The following is a 16,629-nucleotide window of genomic DNA, read 5'->3' as shown; positions in this document are numbered from 1 at the left end:
ACCATGTGGTTGCTGGGAATTGAACTCAGGACCTTTGGAAGAGCAGGCAATGCTCTTAACCTCCGAGCCATCTCTCCAGCCCTTAGATTTCACTTTTAATACACATGCTTGCATTTAGAGAAAGGGAGAGCCACATTCCAACTCCAAAGCCAGCTTTGATTTTTTAATTAGACTGGAACTACAAAAAGACTATTTGCATTATATGTCTTTAGAGAACAGCAGAAACATTTGGGAAGATAAATAAAATTTTATCCTGTTGGAAATGTGATATACCAATAGGCCAATTTACTCTTTTTCTTGAGACATTTTTTTTCCTGGATGATTTGTCCTTTCTTCTCAGATGTCTCATTTGTCAGTGGTCTTCAGATTCCTTAGCTGGATACCTTTATTCTCTTGAAAAGATAGAACCAAAACCCTTCCCCAACCCTAATTTGGGGGATATTATCCTTTGGCCAGTTATATCTGATCAAATGGAAAGCATTTGTTAGTTATATAGGTTAGTTTAGTTTAAACAGCTATGCTCTTTGATGAACTGTCATCTCTTCTAATTAAGATGTGTATTGTTCACATCAAATCTTTATCAATTTTGGTGGTATCCATAGCTTTTCTTCTCCTGTGTAAACAAAAGCAAAACCCCATATTTTTAATGTGGGGGAAAACTCTCTTTTAACTAATTTCTCCCTTTAAGAATTCCCAATTTTCTTAAGAAATCTACTGATGTTGATGAAGATGTGAGGCTGATTGCTGCTGCATAGAACAGTAAAGGCCTGAGTGGATTTCAAGGCAGCTGCCTAATTTGGCAGCAGTCTGAAAAGGAGGTTCAGGGAGAGAGAGACTGCAACCCATAGTGGAAGGAGAGAGAGTGAGAGGGGAGAGAGGGGAAAGAGAGAGATGGGAGAGATGGATGGATGGAAGGAGGGAGGAGCTCGGGCTTTCTGGAAAAAAAAAACCACACCAGGGTATTATTGTTGGGAAAAAGCATGTGTGAAGGTTGCTGCCTGAAGGCAGAACCAGCCAGTCTAGAGTGGGTGAGTCCTGTGGCATTTGGAGCCCACGTGCTTCTGGAGTTTGGCTGGCAGCTGGGGACTGTTTCAGAGAGGTTAAACAGGAAAAATCCCAAACTCAAAGGTTTGAGGGGAAAAAAGAAAGCCTAGCCCAGTGGGGCTCAAACCCTATGTGCAGCTCCAGCCTGTGCCAGTGGCTAACGAGCCACAAATGGCTTTTTTTGTGAATCCGTACCTTGAACATTGGGCTCCAATTGTAGCATGAATAATAAAATCCCAGTGACAGATATTGGGGTTCAACTTAAAGATCAGAAAAACAAAGCAGCCAAGCTACTAGAGAGCTCTTACCACTGTGAAATCTTCAGCTGAAAGAGAGTGAGTTCCAGTGTTATCCTGCCTTATATTCCTCTCTAGTGCTGGGATTGCAGGCATGCACCACCCAACCACTATGGATATCTAGTGTGGCTGCTGGGAGTAACTGTGTGTGCCACCACTGCAGGGCCTGTATGGCTGACTAGTGTGACTGTTTTGTGTTCTGATCTTCAGACAAGCTTTATTAAAATACAAATGAAATTTCACAACACTGCAGCTGTATATGTAGCTGTATTATAGTTTATCTCATTTGGAGGGGTTATCATAATTAGTTGTCCCTGAAAGATTTTTTTTTTGTTTTGGTTTTTCGAGACAGGGTTTCTCTGTGGCTTTGGAGCCTGTCCTGGAACTAGCTCTGTAACCAGGCTGGTCTCGAACTCACAGAGATCCGCCTGCCTCTGCCTCCCGAGTGCTGGGATTAAAGGCGTGCGCCACCATCGCCCGGCCGTCCTGAAAGATTTTTAAAACAGATTTTATGTGTTTCTGTACACATGCCATGGAGTGGGTGTTAGATATCTTGGAGCTGAAATTATAGGCGTCTGTGAGTCACCTGATGTGAGTGCTTGGTCCAAATCCCTGCCCTTACAATTACAATTGTAGGCACTCTTAGCTGCTGAGCCATCTCTCCAGTCCTGAAAAACATTTTTAAGCTGTAAAGGTAAAAGAAATTCTTTCAGAAATTTGAAGTTTCCTTTTATATAATTTATAGGTTTTTTAAATAACAAGTTTGAAGAAGGAGATAGCTCTGGTTTCTGGAAAGGTAAGTTGTGGTTTTCTGGAAACTTTAAAAACTATAATGTCAGAAACAGGCTAGAGAGATTCAGTGCCAGGTGCATAAGTTGTTTATGACATCATTTTTATACCATGCAATTATTAGGTTGTAACTGTTTAATTTTATTCAATTTTCATTTGTGCTTTGCTTTATCTCCTATATCTACAAAGATCACTTCTTATTTTAAACTTATTTCTAAATGGCTAGATTTACAAGAAATTAGAAAAATAGTATAGAATTTATTTTTTATCCAAGTTCTAATGCCATTATTTTAATTTCTTTTTTTCCCTGAGACAGGGTTTTTCTATGTAACTTAGGAACCTGTCCTGGAAGTAGCTCTTGTAGACCAAGCTGGCCCTTGAGCTAATAGAGATTTGTCTGCCTCTGCCTCCTGAGTCCTAGGCATGCACCACCACCTAGCTTCTATTTTACTTCTTAAAATGATCAAAGTAAATACAGGTTGATTTTAGGGGAATAATTGATGAAAGATAATGTAAGACCCCATTCTCTTTGCCAGGTCCTAAAGTGATCTATAGGATTATTTTTGTCAAAGGCAGATATGTTAGCTCTCACCTTATTATCTCAGTCAGTTTTCATTCTTAAAAGCCCTTTTCCACTTATTTTTCTTAAATCTTCTTTTCAAGAAAGTTGTCCCAGGTGACTCTTTAAAAGAATATAAGCTTGCTGGGTGTAGTAGTGCATGCCTTTAATCCTAGCACTTGGGAGGCAGAGGCAGGTGGATCTCAGTGAGTTCAAGGCCAACCTGGTCTAAAAATTGAGTTCCAGGACAGCCAGGGTTGTAATACAGAAAAATCTTGTCTTCAAACACATACATATGCTCCAAATAGTCAAGGAAAGGCCTTCAGCTAGGTGTCAGGATCATGTTTAAAAAGTATAAAACAAAGCAGTAACTAGATGAGTAATTTTGTGCATGAGTTTAGATGATAGCCTGTAAACTGTTTGGTTGCTTGACATCCTTGCCATTTATTTAAAGTTCTTGAATACTGGGCATCAATGACATGGGAAAAATACCTTGAAATTCTCTGTGTATTTCCAAATATGCTTTTGCTAAGAATTTGAAGATCTTAGAGTTATATTAATAAACATAAAACTTTTAAAATTTGAAAAATTGTTCATTCCTTATCACTCTGTACTTGGAGAATAAACTGTGAGAATGGAGCTTAAGCATCTGTTTCACCCTGTTCACTTGGGTGTTCTTCAGTGTTGTGATTGATTCTTATACCACTGTCCAGAAAAACTCGGGAAGTGTACTTGTACTGTCACTAAAACAGAAAATCCAATGAGTAATTGAGTACTTAATTAGGAAAAATGAGGAAACGTTTGCATGGATTTAAGAAAGCACCACTATCTAGCATTGTTAAGAATGATAATTACAGAGAAAGAAATGATAATATTTTAAATGGAACAGTCATATGTCTCTATAGTCTATGAATTGCTTTTCAGAACCATTTGATTACTTGTGTAAGTTTTTCTTTTTTGTCTAGCATAACAGGGACCAAATAGTTGGTGCTCAGTGGTAGACTTAACATTAAATACTGGCATACATAGATGTTCTGTATAGGGAATTTAAGCAATATCTTTGTTTCTAGTGAAATATTTTAAGTATCACAATGTTCATTTTCAACTTGAAAAATATTCCTATTAAGTTCTATTCTGTTCTTTAGCAGTTATGCCTTTAAAGTTACCTAGATGCTATTCACATGTTATATTTCTATTCAAGAGTCCAGTAATGACTGTGAAGACAATCAAACTCGGAACAGGGGGTTTTCCAAGAGAGGTGGTAAGGACAATGCTTTGAACAATTTGTCTGTAAGACAAAACTAAACTGACAAAACTAACTCTAAAAAGCCTGAAAGAAATGAAAGCCTTTAAGAAAAATACGCTGGTGTACGCTCCCTGTCCCTAGTATTTGAGCAGTTCTTTGTAAGTCCACCTCTTCCTCTCTGCCATTTCATACTTGTTTTTTTCCTTAGGCCCTCAAGAGTATGCTATAATTTACAAAAGAGGAATTTTTAGTGTCTTGATCAATCACAATTTAGATGAACCAAGAATGTATTTGTTTCTGAAAAATGTCATTAGAAATTTGGGAGCGGGAAGAAATTGCATATTAATTTTTGTTCAAATCTCAAGATAGTCCATCATTCTTTGTTAATTCTGCCTCTAATGAATTGGAGGGGAGATGGTATAACAGTTATCTTTTATATGTTTTGAATATATGGGAGACATGTTAAAACAGCAGCAGCAGTACCTTCAGAAAACTGGAGAGAGCCTCTAATAGAGTACTCACCTATGCATGTCTGTGATAATACAGAATTCCATGATGGTATGACTTGGGAGCATCTTTCATTTTACCTTAAGATAGTTAGTGGACTGAGCAACAGGCGCTCTCCCCCTTGCCAGAGAAGCTATCAGTAAGTTTCAGATTGAAAAAAGGCTATCTCCTAAATTAAGCCTTATGATAATTTTTCAAAGATGTGATAGTGAAGGAAAAAAGCAAAATTTAGTACATCTTTTAGCATTTCTCATTAAAAAAGCAAAACAAAAAATAGTAGTGCTAGTCATCAAACCCAGGGTACCTTGTGCTCCCTAAGTTTTCCACCACTGAGCTGCATCCTCAACCCTGCTTCTCTTCCCCATTTGTTTTCTGGAGAATGATGATGTCTGTGTTACCTTTAAGTCAGATTAATTCATGTTTAAATGAAGAAACTAGAAGTCATTTGGAGCAGACTGTTCTTATTTCTGACTTAAAGCAGCAGTAGAATGATTAGCTGGGACATAGCCATTTTCTAGAACAGTCTTGATTCCTGTTTCTTGTAGACATACACATTTTAGACTAGAAAGCTAGCACATAGCCATTCAGTGAGTGAGTGAGTGTGCGCACGTGCGTGCGTGTATCTGTGTGCTTATTTTGTAATATGATCTAATATACCATTGCTAGGTAACTCAATACTGAAAAAAGCCTGAACACCTCAGTTTATTCGCCACATCTAGGTCAAGAAATAGAAATCACTAGCACCTCAGAAAAGCCCTCTTTTCATAACATGTTCAGTCATAAACAATGGCATCCTGAAGATTTTTATTCTGACTTCTAAATGTACAATTTTGTCTGTTTTTCTGCTTGATATAAAGGAACTAATGCAGCAGGTGCTGTTTTTTGGCTTCTGTTTAATGTACTCGGAGAGCCATTTATGATATTACTCTTACAGATCATTAACCCTGCTAATAGTCTTCTTTTTTTCCCTATTAATGCAGGTATTGGGCTGCTTTCAGCTGGGACAACTATGAAAGTGGTGTTGTGAATGGTGTAGTATTTTTGAGCATTGGCATGCTCAGGTGTAGAATTGCTAGTTATTGAGCTATAGTTTTAGCTTTAAGAGATAGGAAACATCTCAGAGTTTACAGTACTAAGATATCCCTCCTATCTGTATGCTTTGCACTTTCCTTTTCATCTGAACAGTTCACTGAATTTTTGTTATTGAACCTCGTTATACTTTTAGCTTGCATTTACTTTTGTGTGTAAAGTAGGAGTCAGAGGCAGACAAGAGAGCTCAATAGATAACAGCATTTGCTGCACAAGCTTCTAGGTTTTTCTAGTCACATTTTCTCATTTCATTATGGATTTCTTAACATTTTCTACATTGAGTTCTTGGTATTTGGTGATGCATATCACTTTGCATTGCATTAACACTTCATATATTATAAAATTAATCAGTTGCTTTCAGTATATTCACTCTTGGACAACTTTAGCTGGTTATAGAACATGGAGCATGTTAATATGACTGCAGGATTTCTTTTGGAGGAGAGATTTTCAAATACTCCTTTGAATAGGAGGGCTATTTTCTTTTTTCTTTTTTGTTTTGTTTTGTTTTTCGAGACAGGGTTTCTCTGTAGCTTTTGGGTCCTGTCTTGGAACTAGCTTTTGTAGACCAGGCTGGCCTCGAACTCACAGAGATCCACCTGCCTTTGCCTCCCAAGTGCTGGGATTAAAGGTGTGCGCCACCACTGCCCGGCTAGGAGGGCTATTTTCAAATAGTCCTTTATGAAGATTATTATTTTGCTGCTTATGAAATACAGTCCATATCTCTTCCTACCTTTGACTTCAGAACTCATTTTATCTAGAATGTCACTGTCAGGGCTGAGTGCCTAGCACAGTGGTAGAGCACACCCACAGCCCTGGCCTGTGTAAGGGGAGGGCCACTTGTTCTTCCCAGTCACCTGGCTAGCTTAGTCCTGAAATAACCACACAGAAACTGTATTAATTAAATCACTGTTTGGCCCATGAGCTCTAGTTTCTTACTGACTAACTCTTACATCTTAATTTAACCCATTTTTATTAATCTGTGTATCACCATGTGGCAGTGGCTTACCGGGTAAAATTCCCAGCATTTGTCTTCAGCGGATCCATGGCGTCTCTTCTCCCCCTCCCCCTCCCCCTTTCTTTCTCCCACTATTCAGTTCTGTCTTCCCCGCCTACTTAAGTTCTGCCCTATCAACTAGGCCAAGGCAGTTTATTTATTAACCAATAAAAGCAACACATGGACAGAAGAACCTCCTACACCAGGTCTGAGCAGTGGTAGAGCTTGCCTCAGCACTGACCTGAGCATGTAGCATAACAGATAAGTTCAGCAAAAATTAATCAAAAACAGATCTGAGAAATTATAATGGAAATAGAAAACAAAATGCAGCTAACTGATTGGAAACAGTAGATTATCTACTTGCCCACCATATTCCTAAAAACATTCCTAAATATCTTGTAAGAGAAAACAAGAAAAAGACACACAGAAAAGAAGAGAATAGATAAGGCTTGCAGTTAGTCATGGAGTTCTGAGCAAATTAAATAAAAAAATTCATACCCTCATATATATATATTGAAATTAAAGTGTTTCAAAGATTGAAATCACTAGAAGGGGTAGGGGATGAGATTCATTTTTTTTTTTTTTGATTTTTGAGACAGAGTTTCTCCTTAGCTTTTGGTTCCTGTCCTGAAACTAGCTCTTGTAGACCAGGCTGGCCTCGAACTCCCAGAGATCCACCTGCCTCTGCCTCCCGAGTGCTGGAATTAAAGACGTGCGCCACCACCGCCTGGCAAGATTCATTTTTAAAAGAGCAATATCTTGACAACAGAATTTTCTTACATAAAAGTAGCTAGGCTACAGTATAGAATACTGTATTCAGAATGTTGAGGAGGGATAGTTTTGAATCCAAATCGCTGTATTCGGGTATTTAGATGCCAGTGAGAAATTACACCATTCAAGTAAAAACAGTATTTAAAACTCCGAAGGTATTATAGATAATACTACAAAAATAACTACAAAATCAAAAACAGAAGCGAGAAGACAGTTGAACACAAGAAGGAGGAGATAGACATTGACAATGAGTGCTAGTGATGAGTGCTTGTGTAAAGGCAGGTGGCTGCCACGGCTGGGGACCTGAGCAATCCCTGGGACCCACTGTGGAGAAGGAGAGAGTATCAACTGAAAAGTTGTTCTCAGGCCTGCACACATGCTGTGATATACATGTACGTGTGACATACACACACACAAAACATAAAGCATAATAAGAAAGCAGTGATGAGTCACAAGCATGAAACTGGTGAATAGATTGGTAGCAATCATGATTAGGGCTGTGATAAACACTAAAGAACTGAAATACTAGCAAGGGAAAAATTGAAAATTGTTGCCAGCTTGAAAGGAAACGAAAAGTTGCTTTTAAGTAAAAGTGAAGGATGATCAGAAAAAGGACAAAATAAAGTGTCTGCTTTAGTAATAGAGAAAATCACTAGGAGGGCAGAAGTCAGCAGGGATAAGACTGTTAAAAATAGTTTAAATATTCCTGAGCTAATACAGAGAGAGGGAGAAATAGTTTTCTCCAAGGATGATGCCCCAGTTGGTAATCCAGTACTAACTGGATTTCATATACATAAAAGTAAAATAAGCAGACTCTGCAAGTTGTATTTATATATTTAGACACAGGTATAATAATTAAGAAGAGACCATGATTTTGTTTTATTTTTTTGAGACAGTGCTTCTTTGTGTCTTTGGAGCCTGTCCTGGAACTAGCTCTTGTAGACCAGGCTGGTCTTAACTCACAGAGATCCATCTACCTCTGCCTCCTGAGTGCTGGGATTAAAGGTGTATGCCACCACGACCCAGCTGCAAAAACAGAAATTAGCACTGGATGTCTAACCTTTATGGTTTGAAAACTGATTTTCTCAGTTTATGGATAGTCTAAATGGAAATGTGAAGTATTTGTTGCCTAATAACAATATAAAATAGAGCATAATGTGTGTGATACGGCTAGTTTATTTTGTGGGAAACTAGTAAGATGAGTTCCTTAAGGAAGACAACTCAGTGGAAAGAAGATAATAGAGATAGAGCATTTATGATAGAGTGCTGTTTCTCAGTAGACAGGAAGAGCGCTTGGATAAAAGAGATGTAGAGTTAAGCATGCTGCTTAGCTGTATGTCCATAGGTGATAATACAAGTGCTGGGAGATGTGTAACAATACAAGATGTTGGTAGGGTCAGTGAGGGAGAGACAAGACAGAAGACACCCATGGCTGCAGCTGTATTAGCATTTTAGTCTTAAGATAGATGGTAAATCCTTAGTCTTAAATTAGGTTTTAAGTCTAGATACATGTTTTATGTCTTATTTGATGACCTTTATGAAAATAATTTCTACTTAGAAAAAGAGAAGTCCAAAGGACTTTTTAAATGGAAAGTAAGAAAATCGATAGGCTTTTTAAAATGTAAAGAGGCACAAGTAATTTAGAAGTATTAAGTGGGCCTAACTAGTAACGTGAAGATTATTGATAGATTAAGGAATGTGTTGACTGGTGTATAAATTTAAATTTTCTTAGATTTTTAAAAATTTTTGGTTTTGGTGGTGCTGTGAATAAAACACAGCTTCTGTCATGTGCTAGGCTAAGTGTTCTACCACTGAGCCACATCTTCGGCCCATGAATGTGCTTTGAATTAGTTCTCTTATAAGCAGGATTTTAAAAATACACATGATCTACCATCAATAATCAAATATATAGGACTTTGGATTTTAGCAATAATTATGTTATTAAGTAGTTGTAAATGCATAAACTAAATATTAGTTTATTTTTTGTGTAGTTGACCTTGGTTTGGAAGTGATCTGCTTTTGCATTAGGTGGAGTCACAGTTCAGTTGTAATTTGTAACAGGAAATAAGACTACATGCACCTAGTTCATTATTTTTCTATAGGGGACAAATACAAACTTGGATTTATTTAGTCCTGTAATAAGATTGTAAAATTCCAGCTAATGGTGCAGTTGTTGCCACTTGGCGCTCTGTTCAAGCAACATGCTTCTTTAGCTCATTTTTGATTCTTCAAACAATGCTCTTTTTTTTTTCTGGTCGTAGAAATATCTATGTTAGTAAAGCAGTCAATTGTGACTTTTGAAAAGTTAATTCTTAAAGTGTTCACTAAAGCTATTTAAATTATACAAAGGTTAAATTCAGTTGCTATGTCTCCAATACTTTTTTGTTATTTTGTGCTGTTCTTGTGTGTTAATATAGGCTATCAAGATGGAAATGATTCAGAAGCTTCAGGACCCTTCAGAAGAGGTGGAAGAGGTAGTTTCCGAGGTTGCCGAGGAGGATTTGGTCTAGGAAGACCAAGTTAGTAGTGGATTGATTGTATAAAATGTGTTTCATTTGTTAAGAAGGAAATTATTTTTAAAAAACCCTATTGCACAAAGTTGCCACAGGATTATATGAATATTTTTACAGAATGACTGTCACAAATTAATTACCCATATCATGGATCATTTTTAGGAACCTGGGTAACTGAATAGTAAGTTGGAACACATGTTTCAGAAGTTTGTGCTACCAAGTCTTGATAAAGCATTATGTTTTGGAGCCTGGGAACTATCGCTGACTTTTTAAATAAGTGGTCTTCTATATGGCTCACTCCATCATACATTCTTTCCCCAATCTGGCTTTCTACTTTAAATTTTTATAGACATCATTTCTAAGGTACTGTTTTCAGAAGTCACTGTTGACATGCATGTGTCTCTTAACAGAGGAAAGTAAAGGCCTCTGAAGGGTCTGTACAGGTCAGGGCTGATATTAGATTTGGCAGTGGTGGGAGCAGGGATGGTATTTTGGTGAACAAGTAGTAAAATGGTGCAATATGGTTTCTAGGCAGCAATTAAATTGCTGTTTTTTGGAGGCAGGCTTTTTTTGGTATATCATTGACACTAACTTATTTATAAATAGCATTAATTTTTGAATGTATTAATTAATACATTCAATTTGTAACTGAAGTATATAATTTGTAAAGAAATCCTTTCTGTGACATTTAGAAAAAAATATACATTGTAATTCTTTTATTTGCCTGGCCTCTATGGATGGATATACATTGTAATTCTTGCTATACTATTTTACACATCCTTTAGCCAACAATACCATGACTTGGGCTCATTTGCTAAATGATTGTAAAACTTTATTAAAAGTAACAATAGAATTCTGTTTCTTTCAAATAAAGATAGTGAATATGACCAAGATCAGGGGACACAGCGTGGTGGTGGCCTTTTTAGTTCTAGAAAACCAGCAGCAAGTGATTCAGGTGAGAAATAAAATTGTTAAAGAGGACTAATATTCATCTATGCTTTGAGCAAGAAGGCAATGTGTACTAAGGCTTACTGACCATTCCCCCAAATCTTAGTTATGAAGGCAAAAAACATGGGAAGTTTTGTCTCCCTTAGGAAATTGGTACACTGTTGCTGACTGACAGCATGAGATATGTGAGTAATCGTTTGTAATTTGAAGAAGGAAAATAAGGCTTGCATTGGTTTCAAAGATAAGTTTCTGAGGTGTAGGGAAAAATGATGTGTATGGTTTAAGATCAAATAGGGAAAACATACAACACTTACACAACACAAAATGCCTGGAAAATGGTAAAGTTTAAATGAATTCTATGAAATTAAAAAATTGACAGGTTTAGGAATTAGGTAATGTCTCTATACTGAATAAACTGCTTGTGTATCGGAGGGGAAGGGAAGTAGGGGAAGGCATGTTCTCTAAAGGTATTGCAATGCAATGTCTTACAGATAATGGTGACACTTATCAAAGTAGAAGTGGAAGTGGACGAGGTAAGTTCTTAATTGACTGACTTCCATCAGCTTAAATTTATTGTAATCTAAGTTTATTTTCTTTAACATGAAGGTAATTGTCATTGTTTCTGTATGAATTTTTAATGGCCTATTGGAGTTCCTTAATTTTTTAGGCTATTTCTTTCTGATCTAGCAGTTTCATTGTAAGATTTTTATATAAGAGTATTTGTAAACACATGCATAAGAATACCAAGTTTTCTTTATATTAATTAAAACCTGAAAACCACCTAAAATTCATCAATATTTAATATAACCATAAAATGGGATATCATGCAGATACTAAATAATGAGATAGATATTTGTAAAAATTATTAAAATACACTCTTCCTTTCATGATCTAAGAATAATGGAAAGTAACAGTAGTTCAGTTAATGTGACTTTTTTGCTCTCAAAAGTTTTATCCTTAGTGCATAAATACGAAAGTATTGTATGAAACTTAAAATACTTTGCAGATCAATTGATCAATTGTTTACTTGATTTTTTGTAATCATTAGTCTTGTTGTAGCTACACATTGGGGTGACATCTGGCGGGTTCCAGCCTCTATGTGGTTTGCACATTCAAGGATAGGGGCATGTGGATTAGAATAATTAGGTAGGAGGAACAGAGATATGAAAGAAACACAGGGACGTAGGATAGAGCCAGGAGGGCTATCTAGTGAATACTGAATATGCCTGTGTTTGTTTTCCATAAGCTTATATACCCCAATCAGGGGGAAAGAAGGCAAAAGACTGCTTTAACATGACACAGAGGACAAGCAGAACAATTACTTGCTTCAATACTTGAGACATCAAGCTACTATTTCCTGAGTTAAGAAGTCTGATGTTTTAGGCAGGAGATGCAGTAACTACACCTTAGACCAAGTATCCTATAGGCAGCCACTCCCTGGGTCACACCTCCTGTCTTGTCCTTAAAGGAGCAGGAATAGGCTTGAATTCACTGACCTCTGGTCAAGGTGGAGTGTACCCACCTCTGTGGGCCATCTTAATATCCAGAACACCAGGTAACCACACCCTCAGTAAAGATATCTTGTTTGTAGCCACTTCTTAAGTCAGACTTCTTGTCAGTAACTTTGAAAGAGCAAGAGTAGGCTTAAGGTCTCTGACCTTCAGTCAAGGTGGAGCAGACCCATTTCTGTGGACCCCCACATACTCTGAAATCATTCAAAGTAGCAATCTACCCCTGGCTTTTTACGTTCTCCAATATAGAAAAAGTTTACTTAAATCCAGTTTAGTCAGATTGCCCATAGATATTTGTTTATAACTTGTCTAAAGGGGCTTCAGGAATATTTAGGAATTGTGGAAGCCTGTGGAGACTTTTGAAGTAGAACTAAAAGGATTTTGCATTATGTGTTGGCCATGACTCTATGGGGACATAGGATAAAAGGTGATACATTTAAATGTTAAGTTGACAAGGGATGAACTTACTATTGTTAATATTAATTGTCATCTTGACAAGATCTATAATTACCAGGAGTCACACACGTAGTATGTCTGTGAGGATTTTCTAGACTGGGTTAACTGAAGTGTCAAGACTCAGGGTGAATGTGTCAGGACTGTTCGATAGACTGGGATCCTAGACCAATAAAACAGTACTAGGGTTCATTGCCCTCTACCTCTTTATTGCTAATGCAGGGTGAACATCTTCCTCGAGCTCCCACTGCCTTAGCTTCTTTCCATGATGGATGGTACTTAGGAATTCTGAGCCAAAGTAAATCCTCTCTGTCTTCAGTTGTCTTTGTCACATAAATACAGAAGGAACCAAGATACTGCATCCCTCAGTCTGGATAGGCTGATTGCTAAGCTAGTGTAGCTAACTTCTGACAACTTGGAATTGGGAAAGATATCTTTTCTTATTGTTGATAAGAATAATTCATTGTAGGAGAAAGACACCAGAACGTTACTGGTAGGCCATAGCCTGGTGGTGATACATAGATTAATAGAAATGGGTTAATTTAAGATGTAAGAGCTAGGTAGAAATGTGACTGAACCATCAGCCAAACAGTGTTTTAATTTAAAAAAAAAAAGGTAATTAATTTTGTCTGAATTGTTTGTATAATATATACAAACGTGGTTTATACTGAGCACGTGCCTTTTTATGTAAGGCTCTTGGATTTTGTTATGGTATTTGCTATGTAGAAGGTACATAAGTTACCAGCCCCCTAGTGAAAATTCTGGAATAATTCTCGGAACAACTCTGGTAAATACTTGTGCTGTCAGAACCCTAACACCAGTAGGGGAAAACTCTGGAAAACTTGACCCATGTTCCTTTTTTCTTGGTTGAATTCGTTCCTTATTTCAGTGTATCATATCCATGAATATGGCTAGAATCTTAGTCCTCTTAGCAAACCATCCATTTTAGTTCCTTTTAGAAAATTATTCCCTTGCTGACCAGGGAAAAGATCTCATGGCTTATGGAAAAACAGTGGTGCAGTCTATAATCTACATAAAACCATCATGTTGAATATCAGACAACCTTAAAATGTGTTAGATTCTTTCTTGCTACCTCCCTCCCCATTTCTTTCCTCTTCTTCCTCCTTTCTTTTCCTGTCAGGAATCAATAAACCCAGGGACTTGAGCACATTAAATGAACACTGTTAGAACTGAGCTATGCCTACAGTCTCTGTCTCAAACACCATTTGTAAGACACTTTAAAGATGTTTGCTATTTTAAGATGTGCCCTCTTTGAGGATAGTGAGAATAAAGACACACATAGCTTTGTGTCTTAATTGACAATCAATCTGAATTTCTTTACTAGGTGGTTACAAAGGTTTGAATGAAGAAGTAGTAACAGGCTCTGGAAAGAGTAAGTTTTAGTTTGGAAAAAGTTTTTATCTTTGGGGTACTGTTTATTTTACTCTTCCATTAACATTTATCTTTTTGGTTTTATCCCTTAAAGATTCTTGGAAGTCAGAAGCTGAAGGAGGAGAGAGCAGTGACATTCAGGGTACATCAATGTTTGCACTTATCTATTGACTATGTCAGAAGTATGGTTAAATTTAAAACATTTGAGCAAGAAAATTTTAGTAGTGATTTCCACAGTATTTTCTAATTGGTTTTTGTCATTTTCTCTTGTTTGTATTTCTAGTACATAAATTTTATTTTCCATTTCTATTTTAAGGTCCAAAAGTGACATATATACCCCCTCCTCCACCAGAGGATGAGGACTCCATTTTCGCACATTATCAGACAGGAATAAACTTTGATAAGTATGATACCATACTTGTAGAAGTATCTGGACATGATGCACCACCAGCAATTTTGGTCAGTGTATTTTTATGTTGATATAAATATATGGTATAATTGCATTGCTTTCAATAGAAAAGTTACCTTTTAGTGTCTAGGACCCTTGGTTGAATGTTAGAGTCATTGACTATCATTTTCAGTAGAATTACTTTATCAAGAGAAGTGCGAGAATTCATCTCTACTTTGTGTACCATATTAGGAACTTTGTTTAAATTTACTAAAAAGGCTACTTTTTCTAGAGGTGAAAAATGTTCACATCCTAAGTATGTGAGGAAGTGGATTTTATGTGTATGACTGCTTTGACTGCACATGTCTGTGCATTACATGTCTGCCTGGTGGCTCTGATGACCAGAAGAGGGCATCAGAGCTCCTGGAACTGGAATTACAGATGGTTGTAAACCTGTATGTGCATTCTGGGAATTGAACTCAGGTCCTTTCAAAGAGCAACTGGTGCTCTTAACTGCTAAGTCATCTCTTCAACCCTGGGAAGTGGATTTTGTATGGAGAATAGCAGATGTCTTCTATTCCCTGTTAATAATTATCCTCACAATGAGCTTTTGTTACTTATCAGAGTTTCTGTATCTCACAGGGTTTAAGGGGGCAGAAAATGGTATTTGTAAGCGAAGTCTATGGGAAATACTTCTACTATGTCATGAAAATAGGTTATTATTTATAGTAGGGTATATTGGTTTGTATCTAAAGTGGAATCAAAGTTTAAAGCTTACTGAAATGAAATATGTTTACGAAATGGTGAGCATATGATGTGTGCAATTCATCATTTAATCATTGCCGTCTTTTCTGTTTAGACTTTTGAAGAAGCTAATCTTTGTCAAACACTGAATAACAACATTGCTAAAGCTGGCTATACCAAGCTCACTCCTGTGCAGAAATACAGCATCCCTATTGTGTTAGCAGGAAGAGATCTGATGGCTTGTGCTCAAACAGGGTCTGGGAAGACTGTAAGTCATCTTTCCAAATACAACCAGCCCTCTATTGAATTTTTGTGTTCGTGCCCCCCCCCCGTGTGTCTCTCTCTCTCTCTCTCTCTCTCTCTCTCTCTCTCTCTCTCTCTCTCTCTCTCTCTCTCTCTCTCTCTCTCTCTCTCTCTCACACACACACACACACACACAAAAGAAAAATATTTGATGTTTCCTAAGTAGCTCGAATCTCTTCAGTTGGCTGGAAGATTATTCATGGTCTTCTGATGTGGAATTTTCTTAGTGTTTATGCACTCTGTTTACTTGCTTCCTTTTTTTATATAGCTTGAATATTGTCTATGTAGGTTTGTTTTTATCATGCTCTTGGGTCTATATAACTCATTGAGGATCATCTAGTTCTAAATGTTCAGTTGCAGTTATACATGCTTACATTAGGCTTCATAGCAAGCCAGAGAGGCAAAAGTCATCCCGTTAAAGCAGAAAGGCAAGGCCATGGGACAGAAAGGGCCGCTTCTACTTGAACAGATACTTGTAGTTACTGCCTTGAAGAAGTGATTTTTAAAATTGAAATTAGCATGTAAAGTAATGTGTTTTATTATAGTGTGTATACATATATGTGTGTTATACTCTGCTGTTACTGCTTTCCTGGATTGCCCACCATACTTCCCTCTTCCCCCCTTGCTGGTCTGCTTCTTCCCTTCAAACAGTCCTCTCCATACATAAGCCTTCATGTCATATATTCATTTACCCTTTCCAAACCTCCTGCTGTTCTCATTAAGATCTCATTCTTCCTTCTAATGGTTATGGTTTCCATAATCACATGCAAGATCTGTATTAAGTTTTGAGATAAAATGTTCTATTTGTCTTTCTGACTCTGGAGTATTTCACATAATTATTTCTAATTGAATCTCTCTTTTGGCAAATGTCATGATTTTATTTATGATTGAATGAAATACCATTTCTTATATTAACACATTTTCTTGATCCACTTATCTGTTGATGGAGATCTAGGCTGGTCATGTTTCTTAGCTGTTCTGAATAGTGTAGCATTAAACATAGATTTTTTTTTTTTTTTTTTTTTTTGGTTTTCGAGACAGGGTTTCGCTGTGGCTTTGGAGCCTGTCCTGGAACTAGCTCT

The 16,629-nt window shown here is 37.1% G+C and overlaps 1 protein-coding gene across 1 annotated transcript in view; it reads left to right on the top strand.

The window, feature by feature from the left end:
* Ddx4 (DEAD-box helicase 4) overlaps positions 1-16,629 on the top strand; it is a 59,837-nt gene that overhangs the window by 21,618 nt on the left and 21,590 nt on the right. The window contains exons 7-15 of the mRNA XM_005356801.3: positions 2,086-2,136; positions 3,890-3,949; positions 9,713-9,814; positions 10,683-10,763; positions 11,248-11,289; positions 14,066-14,113; positions 14,207-14,254; positions 14,429-14,571; positions 15,360-15,512. Coding sequence (XP_005356858.1) covers positions 2,086-2,136; positions 3,890-3,949; positions 9,713-9,814; positions 10,683-10,763; positions 11,248-11,289; positions 14,066-14,113; positions 14,207-14,254; positions 14,429-14,571; positions 15,360-15,512 — 728 coding nt within the window. The remainder of the gene's footprint in view (positions 1-2,085; positions 2,137-3,889; positions 3,950-9,712; positions 9,815-10,682; positions 10,764-11,247; positions 11,290-14,065; positions 14,114-14,206; positions 14,255-14,428; positions 14,572-15,359; positions 15,513-16,629) is intronic.

The sequence above is a fragment of the Microtus ochrogaster genome, chromosome 19 (genome assembly GCF_000317375.1).
Source record: "Microtus ochrogaster isolate Prairie Vole_2 chromosome 19, MicOch1.0, whole genome shotgun sequence".
Classification (NCBI taxonomy): domain Eukaryota; kingdom Metazoa; phylum Chordata; class Mammalia; order Rodentia; family Cricetidae; genus Microtus; species Microtus ochrogaster.
Note: the sequence above shows the minus strand (reverse complement) of the source record. Positions and strands in the feature narration are given on the sequence as shown.